This window comes from Eupeodes corollae, chromosome 2 (genome assembly GCF_945859685.1).
Source record: "Eupeodes corollae chromosome 2, idEupCoro1.1, whole genome shotgun sequence".
NCBI classification, from domain to species: Eukaryota; Metazoa; Arthropoda; class Insecta; order Diptera; family Syrphidae; genus Eupeodes; species Eupeodes corollae.
The window spans coordinates 19,508,747-19,534,666 of NC_079148.1; the positions used below are offsets into that span (position 1 = coordinate 19,508,747).

Below are 25,920 nucleotides of genomic sequence, written 5' to 3' on the forward strand. Positions count from 1 at the left end.
CTTAGGACGAATATTGAGACCGAAATAATGGGCAATTATCGCTTGCAATTCTGCAAAAAGTTTTCAAAAATTTCGAAAAACGCCTCGAAAATTGTATTGAACGAAATGGTCATCATTTGAACGATGTGATTTTTAAAAAATAAAGACTAAAAACCTTCAACTGTTTACTTTTATTTGCTGCAAACCCCAAACCCGACCTCGTAATGTTTTGATACGGCTGAGCTAGGGGTCCTTAAAATGTGTCAGATTTTTATGCCCAACCCTTTATAATTTCAAGTTGATGCCGAAACTGGAATTATAAAAATCTTACTCAACTTTAATTTTGTCATCATCAAAGAGCTTGTCTCACTGTTCGACATAAAATAGTTTAAGAGTTTTCGGTAAGACGTGGAAATATGCATCACCGAAGAGTCAACCCGGTTTATTCTTCGTCGTAAAAGATTCGATTAATCCCCATGAACTTTAAAAAATCCGTGTGAAGTTGATAATTAGATGTTGGAAATGGTATTATCTTCTCGGACAGATCCATTTTTGAAAATAATCAAAATCATCATTGTTTGCGCGGTCACAAACGATCGCAAATTATTTGTTTTATTAAATTATCATTCATTTACTTTTTCGTTAATTAAAAAAAGGGACTTCATTTACCGTCAATAGCCTCTGGTATAAGAGCAAGTTATTTTGAATTACTTTCGACGGAATTTTTCACCTAACTATGTGGATAGAGTAATTAGAAAAATGTCTTTGACCGTTTAAAGGTTTTTATTTCATAATATAAAGCAGAAGAAAACATAATATTTGAATGCAAAAGCCATGAGAAACCTCTGAGTAAATTATTCTTAATCTTCACGGTTTTGTAATGTTATAATTCCAGTAAAATCTCAACTAAAAAGCGAGAATCAAATACCACTGAAAATCGAAGAAATTTTGTTTTTATACAAATTAATTTTCAAGTGTTGCTCCAGCTACCTATTTCCGGGACGTTAGACGCCTTTCATTTAACTTTAGCTTCGTATTTTGTGTGTTGGTTTATGGACAAAGCGATTGATACCTGACCAATGACACACGCAACTTAGACTTAGTCAGTTTATAAACCTACATAATCATCCAACTATGAATAGGAAAAGGTATTCTCTTTTTTTATCGTTTTATCAATTCCACTAGAGACTGAGACTAGAATGTCTTGATACTATATGGTTATGGTCTCTGTTGCATTTCAACTTGCCAATTAATTTCTCTGTTTTCCTATTTTTTTTTGTTTTGTTTGTTTTATTTATTCGAGAAAGTTGTCAACAATTAATTGCACTACCGTAATCGAGGTATACGTACACGCAACAAAAATTTAAAAGATAAAAATTCAGTTTTGAAGCAACATCAGTATTTTTTTTCTGTTAGATTTAATCAAAATATAATTATGAAAGCAATACTCGTCCCTAAGAACACATAATTTCAAAAATGAGAAAAGAATTATTAAATGAGACACAAAAATCGACGAAGCATAAATATAATTGTCACTATAAATAAATTTACTTCAAAAAAAAACAAAAACTAATTGTAATATAATTTTAAATTTGTGTACAAAGTTCGATAACACTTGTGGACAAGGTTTTTGTTTCGGGCAATCAAATTGCACTTGGTATATGGGTTTTGAATGACTTAATTCAAATCCGACTCAAGAACTTCTCTATCACGTGTCGTAGGCTTTATGAGGCCATCTAAATTCGTCAATTAGTATTTTTGACAGTAAAATTCGGGATGGTTATTAAAATCTATGATCCGCATCTTTAATATTCAATTTAAATATTTAAAGTATTTTATAAAATGTTCGAAAAATCTTCATAGGTTGTTAATTATAACCTGACTTACATAAATCTTCAGGAACCACTGAACCATTAAGCCTAGGACGTTTTGAAACAGAAAAAGGCAAAATATGTAGAATTACATTCAAAACGATTCGAAATTATAACTAAAAAATAATTCTAAAACAAATTTTTCAAAACCATAAAAGCATTAAATTCAAGTCTTTTCCAAATGTTCAAATAGTGTGAAATAAAAACTGATAAATAATAGAATTTCTAGAAATTAAGTAAGATTCTAAAATGATTTAAACTGTATTCAGAAGAAAACGATTTGTAAAGGGTTTTCTCATAGAGACGGGTTGATTTTGAAAGCTTGTGGCGACCATTCGTTTCTTTTACTTTCTTTTAAAATGTATTTTAATTATTCAAGGCAAGTTGATGAAAGCCTCGAGGAACACGTTCAAGTGATAAATCATTATTATCAAAATGAGTGTTCTCGGATATTAACAATGAGCGTGTTGCGTCTTTTTAATGAGGCACAGGATCATTCTTCCAAGTCGATTATTTAACGTGTCGACCGTGTGCAAGACCAAAATGCAAGACCCCCGAAAGTGAAATCATGCAGCAGAATCGGAGGTAGTCAATTTCGAGTCGCTCAAAAGAACTTGACTTGACGCAGTTCCCAGTCTTCAAAATGACGACTTTAGCGTCGTGATTTGGGCCTGTGCCCATACAAAACCCAACTGACCCAGGAGCTAACACCATACGGTTCAAACGCAGTGTCATGTGTTCGCTGATTGGATTTTGAAGCAGTTGGAAATTGATCCCAAATTAGGTCGAAAAATCATATTTTAGACATTCAGGAGGTGTCAATTCATCCAAATAAAGTTACTGTTGGTGTTGATTTTCAACTGAAGGCGTTATCGTTATCGGTGGTTTCAACAAGTTGGCGCTACGTGCCACCCAGCTTAAGACACAATCGATCGATGCCATCGGTCAAATTCAGCCTGATTTATGCAAAAACTGGACCTTCCTTCGGCGGTGGTCATTTAAACGATGTTTTATTTCCCAAAAAATGTCATTAAAATTCCATGGACCAAGTATAATACTTAAGTGATTCAATCTGCTTCTTGAAGAAAAAATATATTCTTTTCAAAATCATCATACTAAAGGGTGATTTTTTTGAGGTTAGGATTTTCATGCATTAGTATTTGACAGATCACGCGGGATTTCAGACATGGTGTCAAAGAGAAAGATGCTCAGTATGCTTTGACATTTCATCATGAACAGACTTACTAACGAGCAACGCTTGCAAATCATTGAATTTTATTACCAAAATTAGTGTTCGGTTCGAAATGTGTTTCGCGCTTTACGTCCGATTTATGGTCTACATAATCGACCAGTTTACTTTATTGGACATTAAACCAACCACACGAATGCGTACAGTGCGTACAGAAGAGAATATTGCGTCTGTTTCTGAGAGTGTTGCTGAAGACCGTGAAATGTCGATTCGTCGCCGTTCGCAGCAATTGGGTTTGTGTTATTCGACCACATGGAAGATTTTACGCAAAGATCTTGGTGTAAAACCGTATAAAATACAGCTCGTGCAAGAACTGAAGCCGAACGATCTGCCACAACGTCGAATTTTCAGTGAATGGGTCCTAGAAAAGTTGGCAGAAAATCCGCTTTTTTATCGACAAATTTTGTTCAGCCATGAGGCTCATTTCTGGTTGAATGGCTACGTAAATAAGCAAAATTGCCGCATTTGGAGTGAAGAGCAACCAGAAGCCGTTCAAGAACTGCCCATGCATCCCGAAAAATGCACTGTTTGGTGTGGTTTGTACGCTGGTGGAATCATTGGACCGTATTTTTTCAAAGAAGCTGTTGGACGCAACGTTACGGTGAATGGCGATCGCTATCGTTCAATGCTAACAAACTTTTTGTTGCCAAAAATGGAAGAACTGAACTTGGTTGACATGTGGTTTCAACAAGATGGCTCTACATGCCACACAGCTCGCGATTCTATGGCCATTTTGAGGAAAAACTTCGGAGAACAATTCATCTCAAGGAATGGACCGGTAAGTTTTCCACCAAGATCATGCGATTTGACGCCTTTAGACTATTTTTTGTGGGGCTACGTCAAGTCTAAAGTCTACACAAATAAGCCAGCAACTATTCCAGCTTTGGAAGACAACATTTTCGAAGAAATTCGGGCTATTCCGGCCGAAATACTGGAAAAAGTTACCCAAAATTGGACTTTCCGAATGAACCACCTAAGACGCAGCCGCGGTCAACATTTAAATGAAATTATCTTCAAAAAGTAAATGTCATGGACCAATCTAACGTTTCAAATAAAGAATCGATGAGATTTTGCAAATTTTATGGGTTTTTTTTTTAAAGTTCTCAAGCTCTTAAAAAATCACCGTTTACAACATTTTTTGTTAAGAACTAAGTCGTGTTTTTCCTTAGCCTTGAAAACAAAATTTTTGGTTGTATTTAACATTTAAAAAGATGCATATTTTTTTAAATTCAAGACAACTTAACCCTTTAAAATTATTTTATTCTGTTTTTGGGGCAAATAAAAAACTTAGACTTAAAAGTCTCATAAACTCAAACACTTTTCTATTTAAATCAATTTGTAATGAAAAAATTCGACTTTCGGTCCAAAAAAATTGATATCGGATTCCTTCTTAATTAAATAGAATGTCACCCTATGTCAGTCTACATCAAACGCAAATTGGTCAACATTTTTATACCAAAACGATGCCGATGCAATCATCAATATACACAATAAACTTTTGCTTGTTCAGCTGTTTGTAAATTTTCCTTTCTCCCGTGCGTCGTCGTCGTCGTTTTTGTCAGTCTCGTTACCGCCTTGAAAATATTGCAAAGCAAAAATGGTGACACAATTATATCAATGGCCTTGAGTAAAAACAAACAAAAATGCTATAAGTATATTGCCATTTTGTCGAATGTTTGAACACACGGAAAAACTGGCCAAACACTAAAGAAACACACATGTTTTTGTTATTTTGTTAAACTAGTTTTAAATCAAATACAAATGTATGCACCTTTCCCAACTTGAATACCCTAATTTTTTCCATCTCTTACATCGTTGAGAAAAATTTGAGATAAAAGGTATCGAAGATGAGCACGTTTCAAATAAAATTGGGAATTATCTCGGAGCTTTAAACAAATGATAAGAATAACTGGGTTTGTTTTTCTAACGGGGACGTAGCATATATGTATCTCCTCTCTCAGCATCATGAGTTGATTTTCATCTATAAGTTGTTCTTTTTTTCATATAAAAACTTGAAATTCTAGAACAAGTTTTTTTCGGAAAAGAAAAAGAAAAATCAAATTACATTAGAATCTAGCTCTAGGCTTGAGCACCAACAATTTATAACGTACAGTCATACAAAAAAGACAACGCTACAAAATATGCATTCTAACAGAATTGCAAGGTTTTATTGAAATTAAAATGAACAACAACAAAAAGGTATCTAATCTTTTTTAGGTATCTTTTTCAAGGTATCTTTACATTATTAAAAGAGGAGAACAAAACAAATCTTGTTTTAAATTATTGTCTCACCATTTTGGTCCAGACTTTGCTCTTTATAGGTTTTTTTTTTTTTTTAAGGAATAATTGAAGACATATCCCAGACTGCTGTTGGATTTGCATCAGTTGTTTTCTTATTTAAGGACGACTTAGTTATGATGATAATAAAAATAACGTTGGGGAAATATTTCATAACATTCAAAATATTTGATAAATAGACTTTTTATTAAAGGTTGAGCGACGTCGATGGCGACGACAACGGGCGACGTTCAACGCTTAACGATCAACGGTCGCACCCCTTCATTATTCCTTTTATACTCGGAAGCGGATGGATAGTTGAATGTTTTTAATTCAAGTGTCGCACGTACGCACACAAGACAACAACGGTAAACGAGAATTTGATTTATTTTCCGGTTTTCCGCCCATTATTGGTGTTGGTTTATGAATTACACAATAACAACAACTGTAGTTATGATGTCACCAACACAATGTGGGAAGATAAATCTTTTATTGTTTGTTGAAAGTTATTAAAGGTTTCAAAGATCTGAGCTTACAGGAATGTTTTTTGGTCCTCGGACTGTTTGTGATTGTTTGTAAGGTTCAGTTGGTTGAAAAACTGTGTAGATTATTACTTTGCATTTAAAGATTCTTAAGGTTTCGAAGTAAACAATCAGGTTTCTCAAAGCATTGCACATATTTCGAAAATTTAGGTCCTCTTAAGTTCTATTTACAAACAAAATTTAATTGACAGAACTTGGGACTTCAAATCAAAGACATTCAGAGTACAGAAATAAATGTTTGCAGGGCTCCTTTTATAACTAATTTTAGATTACTCGTCTACATAGACTTTAGACAACCTTTACCAACAAGTTTTAAAATTCCAGATAAAATCAAAGTTTCTTAATATAGTAGGTAAGTGGAGTTCCTCAAAGATCCATTTTAGGTCCACTTCTTTTTACAAATATTATTTTTAAATAATTTACAGCCAATGGCTTATTGAACCAAACATTCATTTGTATGCAGTGAGTTAGCAATTGTATCCGGAAAATATCCCAAAAAAGGGGTTGCAACAATTTTTAACTGTCAAGTCATGGCTTAAATTGAGAAAAATAGTTTTAAATTGAATCTTAAACAAAAACTAAAGTGTTTAATGGTCTATAAAAATAAATTGCATTTAAGTTTCCTGCTTTGGAATATCGTTCAAATCATTACTAGGATTGGTTGACGAAGTCGTTATCCTGTCATTTTCTTATTCTGACACCATTTCCAACAAGATTAATGAATCAGTTTTTTCTATAACTTCATTGTTTAGTTTATTACCATATTTTATACTTTTGCAACTTGAAAGATTCAAGAATCTTTTGTAAAAGATTTGCAGGACAATAAATGAAATAATTAAGTTTTTATATCAAAGAATAAAGACATTCAATTGAGAGGGTGGCAGTTTCTGGATATAACACTTTCAATGAATTGACTTTTCAATAAGTGATGCACCCATTGTAGGGCTCGTGATTCTTCCTTTAACAAAAACCACATGTCATTTATGTCTAGAGTATGCAATTGATTTATGAAATATGTAGATCTGCTACACGTGTCCGTACCGTAGTGATATTCTTGTACTGGAACACGGCTGTCATTTTCTTTGACAATGAAACCACCGACATAGAAGCAGCACATGAATATTTTTCTTTTGTTGACGAAAAAGCTTAAGCAACAACAAAAATAAAGATGATTGTGCAATGAAATGTGTCTTTAAGTTGAATTAAAGGCATTTACTCGGAATTATTCGTATATTTCAAATATTTTTCCCACTGAATGTTTTGACATTGATATTGGAGAAATAGAAGAGTTAGTCAAATAATCAGGGCATGCATTTCAAGTAAGTAACAGGAAACAACATAGGAAAAGAACTATGCGGGCGGCTGTCTAATTCCAACTGAATATGTCAAAGTAATCTTATTATAACTTCTATGTTTTTTCAGGAGAATGGACAAATTAAAATGAGAATTAGGACAATTCTGTAGACTTTACAAATATGAACTCTCCTCTTGTGTGGAAAAATGGTTATCGATTGGCACCACAGGGCACATCACACCTCTGTCATCTAAGATTCAAGAAACCGGCTCAGAATGATGTTTTTAATATTGTTATTTGTTAGGCATTAGCTTTACAGTTTACAGATCATGCCTTTGCTCGAGAGATGGTGTACACACGAATTGAATGAACTGCTTGCACAGATGGATGACTTCGGCTTAAGATCTTTAAATAGGTAGAAAGCTTTGACGAAGTAGGTCAGTATCAGAACCCGGTTGTAAAGTAAATGATTATTTGACATTGATTATTTTGGGACAGATTAAAAAAAAAGGGAAACCTTTTGGTTGGAATGAGGTTTGAGAAATATATGAACTGACTTATTGATTTAAAGACTTTCCTTCTGTACAGAAAATCTTTTCTTTTTAAGCTGAAAACTTAAGATTTTTAGGGATTTTTTGATGTACTTTCATCGATTTTAAGGACAGCGCAAATAAATAAAAACTTAAAAATATACATATACATAAATAAAGTGATGGAAAAGCAGTGGACCACTTTATAAAACGCACACTCAAATAAACGCTTTTCCAATAAGAAGTTTCATTTTTAGTAGGTCAATATTTGGACAGCTGTCACTTTTGAAGATGTCATCTTTCGACAAAACACGTCTTTACTAAATAACGCTTGAAAAAATGGTTAGAATTCATTATTAAAATATTAATGATATAGTCACAGTTGGCAAAACTAAAGCACGTCTTCGTGAAGGACCTTATCGACCAATCTAAAGTCTGATGGACAAATTTTAACCTTTTGATAAATAAGTAATGGATTACTCAAGAACATTTGAGAATATTGCTCTTGTAGGCTGTTAGTTTGACAAAAACCCAAGTTTGTCGATTTCCTTTTCGATCGTTTGAATAAAACATTCCACAAACGATTTTAATCGTATTTTGATGGAAAACTTAGGTCTTGAGGATTTTATAGTGAAATTAACACAAGAACTCAAGTCAACGACTAACATCAAATAAAAATAAATTGGGTGGCGCAAGAGTCGGTTAAGAACCAGGACCTAGTGACTTACAACTCTTAACCATTCCTGTGTGCGAGTAATGTGATCAGAAATGGAGGGGACCTACAGTTTATATGTCGAATCCTCTTTTAACGCAAGGGTCGGACTGTCGCAAAACAACTTTGTTAATGGAATTTCAGCACCAATCATAAATACAACTCGCAGATCTAAAGATGAGGTATGTGATGGGAAGGGGGCTAAGATACTTGAAATTGCTGATAGTTTGGATGCAAAGTTGGTAAACGGTAAACCCAAATGGCGAGCGTCATGCTCTATCATACACTACTGCTTTGTGTCTGGAAAGTGGAATGCAATTCTGAGAGATTTCACGCTATCAGTGCAGATTTTCTCAGACCATATGCCCCTGGAAATGTCTTGCATAGTTTCAGGATGTGAAGAAATGCCCAACACAAAACAATTGGGCTGATAGAAACCAAAATATTTACCAAAATAAATTAAATATAGAACTTGCTAAACGAAGGTTAGACAACAACCTGCTGTATATAAATGATCTCACCGAAATAATAGTTGAGACTGCACCAGCAAGTGCAAAGGGGAGACCTTAAGATCCTTCTAAGCAAGCCTGGTTTGATAAAGAATGTCAAAAAGCTAGACAAAAATCGTTTTCATTCCTAAGACTGCTAAGGAAATTCAACACGTCTTTTTTCAAAAACATATATGCAGCGGCAAATAAGGATTTTAAGAAACTCTGTCTTGAGAAAAGAAAGTGCCTGAAGCAACAAACCATATGCATCCTTAATTCTTCAAAATCTTTGGCAGAATTTTGGAAAGCGGCCAAATCTATTAACGGGAGAAACAATTTAATTGCAACATCTCTGCGAGCGTTTGAACTTCGTGACTACTTTAAGACTCTGCTTAATGCACCTCAATCTTCCCCGCTTCCACAGTACGCAGCCGATGATTTTTTAGATGCTCCATTTGCAATTTATGAAGCAAAAAAGGTTATTGAAAAATCTAAAACGGGAAAAGCTCCGGGAGATGACCGAGTCCCAGTAGAGTTTTATAAAAACTGTACAACCGAATTCCTGTCCACATTGACGGAGGAATATAATAGAATATTTGAGAGTGCACATGTTCCGGATAACTTCAAAAAAGCAATTTTATACCCTTTGCACAAAAAAGGACTTTTTGAATGCTTCTGTAAAGATCTTTAGTACTCTGATTTTAAATAGGCTAAGACAGTGGATCGAGGATAACAAAATACTCAACGAAAATCAAGCTGGATTCAGGAGAAACTATTCGACTTTGGACCATATATTCAGCCTGTTTTATACCTATTGCGAAGAGCCGCTTTCGATTCAATTGCTCGGGAAACACTTTTTTATAAGCTCTATAAATTGGGGATATCAGGTAAAATTGTTACCTTATTCAAAGCGATGTATGAAAAGAATGTAGCCTACGTGTGGGATGGGGAATCTGTTTCTGAAGAGTTTCCAGCTGAAATGGGAGTAAAGCAAGGATGTATCCTGAGTACGTTACTGTTCAATCTCTTTATAAATAATATCGTGGAAGAAGTTGGCGGAGGCATCCAGTTTGCAAATACACAAATACCAGAATGATATTGTATTTTTATCTGAAAGTATTGAAGGAATGCAGCGAACGATGAATCGAATGGAGAGGTACTGCAAAACTTGGAATCTAACCGTCAATTTAGAGAAGTCCAAAATGATGATATTCAGGGATGGTGGTGGTAGATATGCGAGTAATGAAAAGTGGACTTATATGGGAGACAGGGTTGTAATCGTTCGAAAATATAAATACTTAGGCGTATTAATCACGGCAAATCTAAACATGAAAAAACATTTCCAGTTGAAACATGCCACCGCAGCTTCTATAATGCTCTACAGGGATCGAACCCAAGACCTCTGGCATTACAATCCAATGCACTAACCATCATGCCAACGACAAACAAAGTCGTCCTATTTTCACTGATTATTATGTCCTTGAAATCGCATCAAAATAATCCGGATTTTAATCGTGAAGTGACAAAGCCTATTTTTCCCTACGAGGCTACATTAATAAGCAGAATTGTTGAAAAGCTTCTTCTTTTTTAAAAACCTGACTGTTTGGGGAGATTTTTTTAAAGACAGAAATGAGACTGTCGCAACTGTTACTGTAAATGAATTACACTAATACCGAGCTATGTTCCATGCCCGAAATTGCAAGATTTTATTGTGGACTAAGTCTATTTTCAACAAGACAAAGCTATGTTCCACGCAATTTCATGTTCCACTGTTATGAAAGAACTTCTTTCTTTATAATAAAACAAAAATAATAACAACTCTACTCTGAAAGCCTTTATTAAGACTCAAATTACCAAAGCTACCTCAACAAATCCACAACCTACGACAACATGACGATTGGAACTAAAACAAAATACCCGTCAATTTACAATCCAAGTAAGAAACCCAAGTAAAATACCCCCTACTGTTTTCCATCTATCTGCGGTGCGCTAAGATGAACCTTCATTGATATAATGACTTGCATTTATTTTCAGTTGAAGTTCCTTTGAACCCGGAAATATCAAAAACCCAATTCCTTATCATTTTCATTTGTTTTTTTTTTGTTGTTGTCTTTTTTCAAATTCGCTTTCTCAATCATTTTCTAAACACAAAATATAAAACCAACTCCCCGGCTGTTTTTTTTTGTGATTTTATTTTGCTGAATTTAAATTTCAAGCCTCCTGCTGAGTTTGAAATCCTCCTCTTAACAATCGTTGAACTTGTTGGTTGGTTCTGAAAATAACATCCAAAATAAAATAACTGTGCACTGCGGGATATCAAAGGCAAGGCAAAGAAAAAAACAAGCTTATATAAGAGAAGAAGGTAAACAAAAACCAAATGAATTGTATTTTTGTTTGTGTTTGTTTTGATTCGACACTCAGTTAAATAATAAAAAAAAAAAACAGATGAACCCGCCTTTCAAAAAAAAAAAAAAAAAACAATACAAAAAACCAGCGGCGAAAAGTAGTTCAGGTTAAGGTCAAATACCTCCCAACAGATGTGAAGAAGAAGATTTAATCGCTCAAGTCACCTGTTCCCTTAACAAGTTCACAATAGAAACCAGTTAAGTCTTTAACAAACTTATTTGACAATTATTTTATTTACATAATCATAAAATTTGTTTGTTTAATTTATACTTAATTAAAATTATTCAATTTATCAATAAAAAGATACCAAGTGAGAATTTAAATCAAGAAAAAAAAGAGCTAATCTTGAGGACCCTATTATTTTGCGATGATGAGGTCATGGAAGTTTACTTCACTGAGTTTTGTTTGTTTTCAAGTCATTTACCTCACCCCACCATCTCCCATTTTCTCTCCACTATTGACTAAAACAACAACAACAAAAAAAAGAGATAAAGATAATTCACAATAAACTTAAATTGTAAAGAAAAACGATAACAAAAATTACACATCCACGAAAAGACTTTTTGTCAGAAAAACCAACAAACGAAAAAATTCCCTCGAAAACTGCGCAAACACACGAAAGACGAAACACAAACACACGCCTTATGCAGGTAGCTTGTATAACTTTATACCTATGTACATTTCTGCGCCCCTTCATGCAGTTTCAAGAAGTCAAATTACACAACGCAAAAATTATTGTGTTGGATAGATAAAAGACAAAACGAAAAATACGACAAGAAAAAAGTCCTTAAAAGAACCTTCGCGCGCCCAAAAGCGACCATTTCTTGATTTCGAATTCTTCTTAAACCTCAACCATCTGTTGAAATTGCAACACCTTTTGCACTCGCTCCACCCCTCTCCATCCTCCACGCCCAGGAGTAACTTAAATCCTACATCGACAAACAATAAAAAAGGTATTTTGCTGACTTCATCAACTTCATCATCCTTCAATGTTTCTCCTCCATTGGGATTGGAATCCGGTGTTATCAGAGTTCACTTATCACCTGATTCCAATTTGCCACTTTTTTTTGGGAAAAATCGATAAAAACAAACGGAAAAGAAGGAGGACGAGAAGAAGGGAAAAAAATATTGCGCGTCATGAGCGACTTCACACACAAAATCATGGTTAATTAAATTCCAAGTCGTGTAGGTACAAAAAAACAAAAACAAAAAACGATCACACACAAAAATTGAGGGCAAAACATAATTAGAAGAAAATTTCAAAAACAAAAATTAAGCAGAAAAATCACTCACCTTCAGCATTGTCTCGTTCTTCTTCGTCAACTTGCGTCTCTAAGCTGCTACGCACAAAACTCTCATTGGCCTTTTTCAATTGCTGTTTCCGCGGACTCTCGGACTCTGTTTCGGTTTCTTTAAGCGGACTGAACGACTTCTTTTCCTTGCGGTCGAGAATGCTGCTCTTGAGGATGCCACTGCCACTGCCACTGCTACTTCCACTTCCACTGCCACAACCACTGCTGTTACTGCTGCTGGTGCTGCTACTGTTGTTGATGCTGACGATGCTATTGTTGATTGACGATGAGGTGGAGCTATTGCGAATGCATGGAGTGCTCGATTTTAAAGAATCAAACAAGCTATCCAAGGGTTTGGTATTTCGCGAAGCATTCTTTGCGTCCGACTCGAACCAGTCGTCTTCATCTGACGATTCGCCAAAGATCTCGACTGTCTCGAGGAACGACACCGTCAGATTTTTGCCGTTCTTCTTCTTCGGGGTGGTCGTAGTGTCGGCAGTCTTTGGCGGGGAATAGCTCAGCGATGGTTGTTCCCGGTTGGAAGCGGCAGAGGCAAAGGCAGCGGCTGAGGCGGCGGCGGTGGCGGTGGCGGTGGCTGCTGCAACCATTCGCTTGATTTTCACAAACGACTTGAAGAACCGAATGCCGAATTTTTGCCTTAACGGCGAGAGGCGTGCCGATACGAGCGACTTTGTGTTGAGCTTTTTGGCCGTCTTGCGGCGCTGCTTGCTGGTTAGCGGGGGTTTGTCCTCGGGACTGCTCGAGTTTGAGGCTAATCTACGCCGAGGCGAGGGTACCCTGGTAAGGGCTCCGATCTTGATGAAAAACTCGTTGCCTTTCTTGGTCTTCCGTTTGGGCGGCGAGACGCTCGATTGCTTCTCCGAGGACTTGCGCTTCTGTCCAATGGAGGGCTTGCTGGGAGCTTCAGAGGCACCTTTAGCGCCAGCGTTAACGTCTCTGTCGGTAGCGGTGCCGGTAACGACGTTAGCTGTGGTAGAGGAGGTAGTTGTCGAAGCGGTCGAAGGTGATTCCACCATAAGCAAGTTGTCGGCATCGCTCTGATCGGCCTTATCCTTCTTGGCCCTGCCTCGGGCTTTGTGAACTATCAGCTTCACGGGATAGGGCATATGTTGCTTCCCTTGTTGCAGCTGCAGGAGGAGCTTGTCTTTGGGTATTTTGATGCAGCATTTGCGAACTTTATAAATCTCATCGATAGTCTGTTGGTGTTCTACAACTCCTACTGTTTCTGATGCTCTTGATCGTTCTCCAGCTGCTTCCAATGATGATGGTTTTGTTTTTGATGGCGTCTTCTTTTGAGGACTTGCGGAGTCCTGTGGTGGTCGCTGGGGTGTTGATGACGCCAGAGGCCCATTTTTGTTTGATAGCTTCCTCAGAGGAGTGTTGCTCTCTTTAATCTCTTTTTCTTTTATAGAGGTTGAGTTGGATTTGGAGTTTAAGTTGGAGGTGGTTTTGGTGATGGTAGAAGTTGATTGGGATGTGGTTGTGGAAGTTGTGGTGGACGAGGACGACGTAGATGATGAAGACGCCGCTGAGGATTTTAAAGAATTGTTGAGTCTGATTTTGTTCAATTTGTGCTCCGAATTCAACATAACATTAAACTTTGTCCTTTCCACAAGCACACGCACCGATTTCATGTCCATTTGCAGTGATGCGGGCATCGTTTTATTTAGCTTCGAGTCTTTGATTTTTATTCGTAGTTTTTGTATCTTTTTGGAATTCTCGTCCAATGACGTTGAGAGCGAAAGAGAATTTCTTTTCGATGCTAAAACATCAAAGCGGGAGTTTTTAATTTCTTTTTTCATTTTTGAATTTTTATCTTCAATTCAATTTTGGGGGAAAACTCGAGAAAACGTTGACGACGACGACGACTACGGACGACGACGTTGGCGAGAATCGAAATCGGGTCTAACAATGATGACGACTGACGACCGAGATTTGAGGGCACACGAACCGAGAATTCAAACAGATTTTTTTGAAATACTTGATGGTGATGATTCTTTTTAGGCGTTTAGCTTCGGATCCAATAGAAGAAAATGTGACGAGCCGAAGAGGGGCGAACCAAAATCAAATTAGAGGCAAACCATTTGCGTATGGAGTTTCTGATTGCACGAGAAATCGACTTTCATTTGAATTTTTAGCAAATAATAAAGAAAACACATGTGAAAAACAATTCCACGTTATTTTGTGAATTATTCAAGCAAAGAAAGAGCGGAAAAAGTATGAAAATTGGAAATTGAGAAAAAATAAAAATCAGAAAAAGTTGAAGGTAAAGCGGTTCTTTTTTTTCTCGTTTTTTTTTTTTTTATTTCTCCTTCGTCTCCTCTTTCAATCTTTCACGAATATTCTTTTCTTTTTTATTCGACTTCGTTTTTCTTTTCAAAGGTTGTTTTTTGTGTTTTTCTGATGTTGGAATTGGAATTGATGTTAAATGTTTTCAATTAGATTAATATTTTGATTTTGTATTATGTTTTTATTAGAGTGCGGTTTAATTTAGAGAACGGAATTTGTAGTATAAAATAATATGTACTTTTTAACCGCTGCTTATGCACGAAGGTACGGACGCCATTCAGAGGTTTGTTGAACTTTTTTTTTTGGTGGTTAGTTGACAGAAGAAGAGTAGTGCAAATTTTTTCGAAAAGAATTGTTGAGTTGATATGGTGGCGTGAGTGTCGTTTGAGGGAGATTCTTGTAGTTTTTTGAGAGATTGGGCGGATGTTACATTCGGAGGGTTGCGGATGCGTTGGGAGAGTGATGTTGGATTGGTGATTGGACATGCACAATGAAACTGCTTGAATTAGATTCATTGAAATACTAGTTATGGACTGCTAGTCGATGCATATAGAAAAAGATCTCTTCATGGCTTCTCAAAGTGCGCTGGGTAAAGCATTATTTACATGAACACGACCAACGAATGAACGAATATTCGTTGATTTTGACATTTCTTTCACATGAAGTCGTCGCGAATGAAGTTTGACAAGGACCCGCAACCAAACACCATTCACCACCGAAACCAAAACAAGAATGATTTTTTTAGGTTAAGTACGCGCGATTATTTTATTCGTTGCGAGTGTGGATAATGTGGAACGCGAATAAAGTTTGACAGTTCGTATAAACATACATTTTTTTCTTGACGAATAAATTTGTTTTCTTAAATTTATTAATATATGATATTGAAAAGTAAAAGTATGCATCATAAATCAAATAAAAATTATATTGCTATCGTTTTGTCAAGAATTTGTGTGGAAGAATGTCTTCAAACGTATATAAACTCACATTTTGTAAGTCATTCGCCGTTCGTTGATCGCGCTCATGTGAACGCTGCTTAAGTGTGTCGTCATTAGATATTCCCATATAAAATCAAAATTAACAGTGATTCGATCTCTTTAGCTATTATTGCCCTTTTGCAGATGTGGTAAAGTATCTCTTTTCTAAGTAATAGAGTAAAAATAGACAGGAAGGTAAAAAAATGACATGTCAAATTGTGTCCAATGTGAACAACATGTTTTAAAAAGTTTCTTAAAACAGAGTTCAAACATAATGTTTAATAAGATTTTCGAGCCAAGAAAAAGGATTCACTTTCTAATCGTTTATATATAATTATATTTAAAAAAATTGTAAATATCGAGTTTCTAACTCCAAAACCGTTTTTTTGTAAGGTTGATCTTACACTAGAGGTATTTAAATTGACATACTAGATATGGACTACTAGTTGATACTTAATCTCTTCCTAAAAATCGATTCTTCCTATTTACCTATATGCTATTGGTGGAAACGAGTTGTAATTAATTTTCAAACGCCATCTATTGGTATTTTTGCTTCAAAATACTATTTTGTCAAAAAAAACTAAGGCTAAAATAAAAAATCAAGTTCAAAAATGTCTCCATATTCAAGCGGAACCTTCAGAAGTTCTAGTAGCTTTATAAGGAATAAATGACTTCAACGTGAAGTTGGGTACAAGCAGTTAATATCAAGTAGGTCAATGATTTTATTCATTGGCTGTAAGGGTTCGATTAACCCTTCAAAAATAACATGACCCGAAAACTTTTATTGAAAAACATGCTTGTTTGGGATGTAGCTTCAATTTTGTTGTGTTTTGTTGTTTAAACATTTTCAATGCATCGTTAAGACGTATTACTCTGCTTTAGAAGTAAGAGTGTTGGCCATACGTTTTAAATGTCAAAAGAAGACAGCTTCATAAGTGACAAATCAGCCACACGCTAGGTTATTCAAAATGAAACCTCTTGTTAAAAACAAGAAAAGCTCGAGCTTACAAATCTAAAATCTTGTTTTTCATAGTTTTCTTCGTTGGATTTTTTTTTAAAAAAAGAAGCGGTGGTGTCTGACATATCTGTCTTTCTGAAGTTGTAAATCACAATGACAGGTATGACACCTTTTTACATCTAATTACAATAATTGGTGATCACTCTATTAGGTTTGTTTAAAGTAAAACTACAGGAAAGAATTTTTGAAAAACGATCTCCTTTTATTATTTGACAGAACAATTTCAATTTTTATAAATTCTATCACATGTTTCGCATTTTATTATACCCTTAACCAACGGAAAAGATATGATTTTGTCATAAATGTTAATATTTTAATCTATTTTTTTTAAATCGGTATTAAAGTTTTGCAACCTGGTGACAAAATTTTGTACCCATTGTCAATATGTTCCCACAGAACTTAAATCTGATGATTGTATTGTAAATTCATTATATTTTGAATAATAATACAATATTTAACTTTCATTTAATGTTATTTTAAATATCTTAAATATTACTTGAACGCACCCAAATGACAGTCGTTGCAAAGAATGTTCATGAAAACGTCAATAATTTTCATTAAAAATTCAAAACTAAACTAAACTGTCAAGGTTAATTTTGCTTTACAATTAATTTTGATAAAATTCATAGTTCAGTGAATTCCTGAATTGAAGTATATGTACAATCAATGTATTGACATTTCCATTAAAGGCTAGTTAAGCAAAACAAGTTGTATAAAAGATTTGAAAGCCCTATCGATGACGTTATGTGTAAAATAGAAAATCATTCAAATGGCCCCAGTTTTCAATAACTTTGACGCATAAATCAGACTGAATTTGTACGATGGCATCGATTATGTTGTCTTTGAGGACCGATCTCGTTTGTGGCTTATTCGCATAGACTTGCAACTTACGAAAGCCTCACAAAAAAGAGCCTGAACGGGTAAAATCATACGATTTTGGTGGTCAATCTGCGTCGCCTCGGCTCTAGATAACCATGTAATAAAACCGCTGGAGTGGAATATCGAGTGGCACGTAGCGCCATGTGATCGCCTTTGACAGTAGTGGCCTGGCCAGCATCATTTTAAAAGAAGCACGGACAGATGACGCCTAAAACCCAAAATCCACACCAAAAAGTAACTTTATTGACACCTCTTGATTGGCTAAAGATGATTTTTCTACAAAAATTAGGATCAAATTCCAACTGCTCCAAAATCAAATTAGGAAACATAAGACACTGAATATGGTCATTTGCTTTCAGAGTTTAGAGTTTTGTCATTTTCACGTATTGCTCAACACTGTAACTTGCCATAATGCCATGTCATTTAGATTAAAAAAAGGTATTTCGACAGGAAGTAAAATAAGCATTATGTCCACCATCATCTGTCAAAATCAACGAGTTCCTATTGGAAACTTCTTAACATCCAATCAATTTTCCCAAAGCAATAACCAAAACATGGTCAAAAGCTATTTTAAGTTTGCTCTTCTTACTGGTAACAATAATTTTGTGAGCGATTTATTTCAAAATGTCATGCAGTGTTTTCGCGTTGAAGTCTTTTTATATAAAGTGAATAATCTAATAAACTTATTGAAAAATTTCTGCAAGAGGTAATGTCATCGTTGTCACTAGGTGTCACGTCGTTAGAGTCTTTTCGATGGTAGTTGGATAGACAGATAAACCATGTTACGGGGAATGTTTCTCTGTTGTGGACACAATATGGGTGGTTTTGATCCTATATCGCAAATTATTTAGTTTCGCTTGAAATTCTACTACAAGAATTTTAGAAGCAGCGTACGCAGAGGGATGAAGAAATACATCCAGACCAGCTTCATTTATGGCGTGAATGGGTTAAGCTTTTGCCATTAGTTAAACAAATCCGAATTTGAAGACAATACCTTAGCGATTTAAAGTTTGAAATCATGTATTTTGGCTATCCAGAGATTCCTTGCAAGAAGAGGTAAGCCGATTGAAATTTGGTCCGATAATGGTAGTTATTTCAGAGGAGCAGATAATGAACTTAAAGATGCATTAGAAACGTTGCGATCCGATGCTGTAATGAAAAAGTGCGTTAATGAGGAAATTAAATGGAATTTTATCCTTTCAGCTTCACCCCATATGGGGGGGGGGGGGGAGTTGGAAAAGATTAATTCGTTCAGTAAAACATATGTCTTAAAGTGGAAACCCCAAAGATGAATATAGGCCCAACTATAATAGATTAACTGAGCTTAAGCCAGCTTAAGGGAACGAAGCAATACGCAGCCTTATATGTCACTTACCATTCTGCTCAGTTTCGTTAAATTTCGCTAACTTTTGCGCAATTACGCAAGAGCCATTTAAATGGCTCGAGCTTAAGCAAATGTCAAATTTGCTTAAGTTACTTGAATCCATTATGGTTACTTTTTGTTTTGACGATAACTTCTGATAACTCTTCGTTCGGTGTTGACATTCGATTACTTTCGGTTAAGTCTATTATAGTTGGGCCATTACTTCTTACAATGATGGCGGAGGTTGAGTATGTCGAGGCCTCTTACCTACGTGCGTAGAGAGTGACAGTGTCGAGGCATTAACACCCAATAATTTTTTAATGGGTTCTTCGAGTGGTATAAGGCTAACAGGACAGCTAAGTGATAATGTGTTCATTCTTCGAATGAATTGGATGACATGTGAACAGTTTGCTGACAGTTTTGGGAAACGTTGGGTATCTGAATATCTTCCAACGCTTACAAGAAGGGCAAAATGGTTTCATCATCATCATGTTGTGGATACAAAAGTCATACAAGTTGACCAAAGCAAAGATGGGCAAAAAAGATCAAATGTATTTCAAACGATGATTGGTATTTATACTCGACCAACGGCAAAATTGGCAGTCTTGGATGTTAAAAGGTTTGGCGATAGTGGTAACCCGGCGATAAAACCCAGCTTACCAGGAGGGAGTGCTGTCAAACCTGGCGGTATTGTCGCCACTTGAGAGTCGGCTAAAATTATAACCGGCTTAGGTTAGGTTAGGTTATAGTGGCTGTCCAAGATGGAAAGGGATACACTTAGGCCAGTTTAATGGCCCATTGTGATACCACATGAATCTTGAGGCTTCCTCCTAAGCTCAATGGAATCAGCTTGAGTCCCTTACGAAACGTGAGAGGCTGATTATACCGATATGATTTATATCGTTAAAGAAGAATTCTCTTAGGTAATTCTTGCGTTTTCGAGCTAGAGCAGGGTGATAAAGAACCGTTTTTTCCTCTTCCTTGTCCATACAGCTTCTGCAAAAGTCATTTGACAATACGCCTAGTCTCGTGGAGTGCTTTCCTTTAAACAGAGGGCTACAGTAGCTTTTTTGACTCTTACATGTACGTTGCGTTTATAATTTAGTTTTTTTGTCTAAGACAAGACCCAGGTATTTGGCCTCGTCTGAGAATTTTAATTGGATTCCTTTAATATAGGGAGGGTTGACAAATGGAATTTTGTATCTCCTCGAAAATAAGACGAAATCAGTTTTGTGTGGGTTAACACCCAGTCCACACCGATCAGCCCAAAGTACTAGTCTGTCCAAGTCATTTTGTAAGAGTTCTTTTGGGGTGTTAAGATGCTTTTCTGGAACTCCTATAGCAACGTCCTCTGCATAGGCTATCACTCTGAAACCCTCCGCATCCATCAGACTAGTTAGGATTTCATTCACCACTAGGTTCTAGAGGAGAGGGGATAGAACACCACCTTGCGGTGTCCCTCTACTAACGAATCGTCTGCAAGAAGAGTTGCCCAGTTTTGAGTTAATTATTCTGCTAGTAAGAATTAAATGAATTAACTCCCGAAGCGAACTCTCTACATTTAGAGATGTAAGTGCAGATGTGATTGCAGATGTGTCCACGTTGTTTAAGGCACCTTCGATGTCAAGGAAAGCAACCATAGTGAACTCTTTATGATGGAGGGAAAATTCGACACTCTTTCCACTGACTTACCTTTACAGTAGGCATGTTTAGACGAAGACAGAAGACTTGTATCAATACGTGCCCTTAAATGGATATCAATCAATCTTTCCAGGGTCTTAAGAAGGAATGATGATAGACTTATAGGTCGTAGATCTTTAGGATTGACTTGGGAGCATTTACCTGCTTATGGATATAAAAACAACTTTAACTTCTCTCCATGCCGAGGGAACATGGACCAGCTAAAGACAACTGGTAAAAATTGCCTCAAGGATTGGTGCAATTATATCAGAAGTCGTTTGTAATTCGGCTGGTATTATTCCATCTGGTCCTGCAGATTTATATGGTTTGAAGCTGTTGAGAGCCCATTGTAGCTTATCCCTTGTGATCAGACCTTGTGGATATGTTGTATTTGAACTTGAACGTATATAACTGTTGCAAGTTGTGGTGAGTGTCCAATAGTAAGTTCAGCGATTCATTACTTGAATTTGTCCAGGAGCCGTCTGCATTTTTCAAGCAGCTTGGCATCGCTGGACTAGTTTAAAGAGTTTTCCGTAACCTAGAGGCTTCAGAGGTTTCTTCTATCTTGCCACAGAAGGATCGACAAGAAGATCGCTTGGATTTCCTTAGTGCCTTCTTGTAGATTCTTAGGGATTCTTTGTAGAAGTCCCAACTGGCTTAGAGCTAATCAACTTACACAACACTTAACCTCAAATATAAAATTGGCGCCTTAAATATTTAATAAGAAATTGCGACAGAAAGAAATAGAGAAAAATGACATATTTAGTTCCTCTATTTGAATCTAAATTAAATTCTAACTTTAAACTGAATAAAATAATTTACTTTTAATTTCGAAGTTGTTTTTTATACTGCGCAATATTAACAGTAAAATATGTAGTTGACTTTGGAAATTTCTCCAAAAATGTTTAAATAAATATGAAAAGTTCTCAATCATCTCATTTGGTATAGAAATAAATTCAAAATAATTTGAGTCATTAAACTATAAAAACTTGTTCAATCATTTCCTCATTTGAACTCTAATGATGAAGTACACAATGGACTAGAACGGTATAAAATAAAATAAATTAGGTGACGCAACAATCTGTTGAGAACTAGGGCCTTGTGACTTACAACTGTCAACCATTCCTGTGCGCTAGTACTGTTGTCAAGGATGGGGGGACCTACAGTTGTAAGCCGAATCCAAACGGCTAATTTGAGAAAGCACTTTGTATATGGCAAAACTTACTCTTGAAGGATTTGTCGATTTCTCGCTCGAGGCATTACCCGTCAAAAATATTTAAATGGTACAGGCTGGGATTAAACCCAAGACCTCTGTCGTGACAGTCCATTGTACTAGCCATCATGCCATGGGTTCTACTGAACGGTATACAATATCAAAATAAGAGGGCAATAATAAATATCTTTGAACCCAATTATTGGAATTTTTAAAAATTAGTTTGTATCAATCACTGACAAAATTTTTGTCATTGAAAAAATAATCTTATTGAAGTCTACCGGCTATTTTTTTCTGACACAAATCTGTCATTGGAGCTCTATAGAATTCACAAACTATTTTTTGACATATAGAATCAGCTGTGCAGGAAAATGGCTTTCTGTTCTGAAAAAAGAAAAATTGATTTTGAGCAACAAAATAACTGCTGTTGCACTCTGTTTTTCTTTAAATCGTTAAGTGATTTCTAATCTATAAATTCATAGTTTGTATTTCGAATAAGAAGAAAACACTCTTAAATACTGTTATATTCATTGATAGCTATAACTAGCCCCTTAGAAAGAAATTAATAAGAAATCCAGCGTCAAAAGAATCAATGAAAAAATAATAAAACATACTCTTTCTTCATTTTTTTTTCGAATAAATTAAAATGTAACATTAGTTACGCCCTTAAGGGGGTATTCTGGTCTAGAGACATGAATTTTAGGTAATTTTTGAAGTGCTGTAGAAAAAAAAACAAGCAACAATTTTACCATCAATTTTTTTACACATTATTTATTCATATTAGAAGCATACAAAAAAAATAAAAAGTAAAAAAAAAATCAAAATTCCGTTAGTTATCAGCTGATGGAGTGGTGCGTCTCAAAAATTTGGTGCGTGACCATACCCACAATTTTAACTCTCCTAGAAATCTGAAATCAAAAACTAAAAAAGATTATTAATCTACACTAATGTCGCAATGTCTGGAACTACGGAAAAGTTACAAACATTTTTTTTTACAAAATGGCGACTGACTAAAGAAAAACACAAAAATTTTACCACCTTTTTGATCATTCTTCGATTTGTTAAAAATAGTAAAAACAAAAATTTGGGGATGGCCGTAGTTCCGGACGTAGACAAGTCCCTAAAGAAGACTGTTGTAAAATTTCAAGTAAATCGGTTCGGCAGAACCTGAGAAATCGTGGGTATCAGATTCAAAAAGACAGTTCTGAGAAAAACGCGTTTAAAGTACCCCATTATGTCTTTTGTTCTATTAGTTGCAGACCAACCGATTTGGATGGCTGCTCAGCAAAATGCTTATTTCTCCGAAAATAATTTGAATTTGGGAAAATCCTCTCGTAGACATATTTTTAAATAGTTCAACTATGAAAATATGAAAAGAAAAAAAAAATCGTTTTTTTTTTTTTAATTTCTAGACCAGAATACCCCCTTAAGCTAAATTTCAAAAACCACTCTGTTTCACACATCTCTGAACACATCCTCCCCAAAACAAACTTTCAAAAATAGCTTTTTCCAGTAGTTTTCTTGTGCAACTTTCAAAGCTCTCACAAAAAATCCCTATATCCTCTCATTCATATCCTGTCATTTTGAAAAAAAATTCCCTACATCACAGCTTCTCAAACCCAAGCAAGTCAATCAACTGTCAAAATACTGATGGAATTTTCGTGCAAGTGCAAGAAGTGGTGTTGTTCTTGTTTGTCTTCTGTTATTTTCGTGTTCCCCCCAACAAAACAAACAAAATATTTAAAACAAAAAAAATAAACAACTTCAAATGTTTACAAAATAAAACAACCAACAAAAATCCATCATCAATTGTTTCTTCATCATAAACTCGGTGAGTCTAATTCATAAATTTCACCTGTCACTTGAATTTTCCAACGATAAATGCGAAGGAAAAAAAAGATCTCAACCGCACTGAAGTCTCTTGAAATTGATTTTTTCCAACAACTGTGCTCCAAGTCATTCCATGTTTACACACAATTTACCTATCAGATTGAATAAACTGTGCAAAATTGGCAATAAAACTCAAGTAAACATTGAATATCTTTCATTTATTTAAATTTACATTTCTCAAGTAGAAAAAACGAAACAATAAATTTCACTAACAACAGAAACAACAAATGGGCAAACGAATGTTTTTCTTTTTGGTTAACTGGGATATCGTAGATCCAAGGAGATCATGACTTTCCTCCTTTAAGTGATGTAACTCACTTCTTCTTCTTTAACTTTGTCTTGACCTTGCGAGCGAAAGATTTCTCGTTCTCCAATTGGCTCGGCGGCACTGTTGCCGCCTCCGCCAGAGGAATCTCAATGGGTTTGTTTATGCTGACTAAGGAAGAACGCTGGCGTTTAGACTTCTTGTTTGTTTGGACTGCAGTGGCCACTAGACCACCTGTTTTGAACTTTTTCGGGACAAAGTGCTTCGATGACGCAGCCAGCGGGGCCAGAGAGAGGTTTGAATTTTGGTTGAATGACATCGGATTCTTCCGTGAAGCCAGGGAATTCTGGCCATTGGCTTTGGTGAAGGAATTTATGATTCTTGAGGTCTCCGTGAGCTTCATGAAGTTGGTTCTAGAATGAAACAGTGGTTTATTGATGTAAAAACACTTGGAAGGGATTAACTAACCTGTTCTTTCGAACTTTTGGATCCACTTCCAATTTTGTTGAGGATTTTCCGGTTTTCTTTGGTTTTTGGGGGATTTGCTTCTCACCGCTGCTACCGCCAGAGAATTCTGGATTCACTAAATTCAAGTTGAGCTTGTTACGGTGACTGTAGGCTACCGTCTCCTGCTGCCAGGCGACCAGTTTTTGGGAACACGCACTAAAATGAGGAAATTTTCAAATTGATTCTTCTTTTAAAAAATTCACATAAAAAACCTTACTTAAATAGAGCTTCCTGTTCATCGAAATCCTTGTGTTTACTCTTTGTGTTGTTGTTGATGTTGGTGCTGCTGCTGCTGCTGCGATGAAGTGGTGGTATGACCCATGACAGAGGACGAGATCTTTCCCCACAGCAACCAACCTCTGGCGAGCATCCTGTCCATATCTTCTTTCTAAGCGGTAATATATCCTCGTTCGGACTTCTTTGGGTCTGTTCAACATTTTGGACCCTAAAATGAAGTTAAATTTAACACATTTCGCTTTAATCTTGTGGTTCTTACCTCAATTTGGGTACACCCTTCCCTCCTCTGTGCAAATTATGCCATGAATTTGTTCTTCTTGTTACCGGTGGGAATTCTGTGGATAGTAATTGACTTGTCTTTGGCTTTTCTGGTGTTCTGGGAATTCTGTTGTTATTGTTTGTTGTCATCGAAGTGCCGTGTTTTGCTGGTGTTACTATCAGTTCCGGTGGCATTCGTTGTATAGGCCCTGTTGTTGGAGAATCATCACCAATTGAATCAATATAACGACGTTGCAAATCGGATTGTAACAAATAACGACGTGCTCGAGGAACTGTGCTAAATATTCCTGCTCCATCACCATCGGCAAATATTTCATCGTCGGTGGAGAAAAACAAATCCGAGCCCGGATCAGTTGTTGGCATATCGAGCGGTGTACGTTTGTTATTTCGATTGACTATGCTCGAGGATTTGCTGCGTTGCTTCTTTTTTCGGGTCTATGCAGAAACAAAATAATAAATTTAGTTAAAATTTGTTAGGATTCCAGAATCGTTGCTTAAGTATTTGAGAAGCTAACAACTCAAAATATAAAAAATAAAAACATTCGATTTCAAATGAATGACACAAAACTAAATGACATTGGGGAAGGAATATCCCTTAAGGTGGTCTGAAAAATGTTTCTGTGCAGCTGTAAACGATTCCAATAGTTTAAGAAATTAAAAAACAA

The 25,920-nt window shown here is 35.8% G+C and overlaps 2 protein-coding genes across 10 annotated transcripts in view; both read right to left on the reverse strand.

Annotated features, from left to right (window-relative positions):
• The window catches only part of LOC129944087 (serine-rich adhesin for platelets-like), a 274,202-nt gene extending 258,954 nt beyond the window's left edge, over positions 1-15,248 (reverse strand). For all 6 annotated transcript variants that reach the window (XM_056053265.1, XM_056053263.1, XM_056053264.1 and 3 more), the window contains exon 1: positions 12,642-15,248. In XM_056053265.1, coding sequence (XP_055909240.1) covers positions 12,642-14,463 — 1,822 coding nt within the window. In that variant the 5' untranslated portion in view covers positions 14,464-15,248. The remainder of the gene's footprint in view (positions 1-12,641) is intronic.
• An 8,858-nt stretch (positions 15,249-24,106) lies between these two features.
• LOC129946802 (cytosolic carboxypeptidase Nna1) overlaps positions 24,107-25,920 on the reverse strand; it is a 261,648-nt gene continuing 259,834 nt past the window's right edge. For all 4 annotated transcript variants that reach the window (XM_056057138.1, XM_056057136.1, XM_056057137.1 and 1 more), the window contains 4 exons: positions 25,236-25,690; positions 24,957-25,184; positions 24,701-24,895; positions 24,107-24,645 (listed from right to left, as the gene is read on the reverse strand). In XM_056057138.1, the coding sequence (XP_055913113.1) occupies positions 24,282-24,645; positions 24,701-24,895; positions 24,957-25,184; positions 25,236-25,690 (1,242 nt within the window). In that variant the 3' untranslated portion in view covers positions 24,107-24,281. The remainder of the gene's footprint in view (positions 24,646-24,700; positions 24,896-24,956; positions 25,185-25,235; positions 25,691-25,920) is intronic.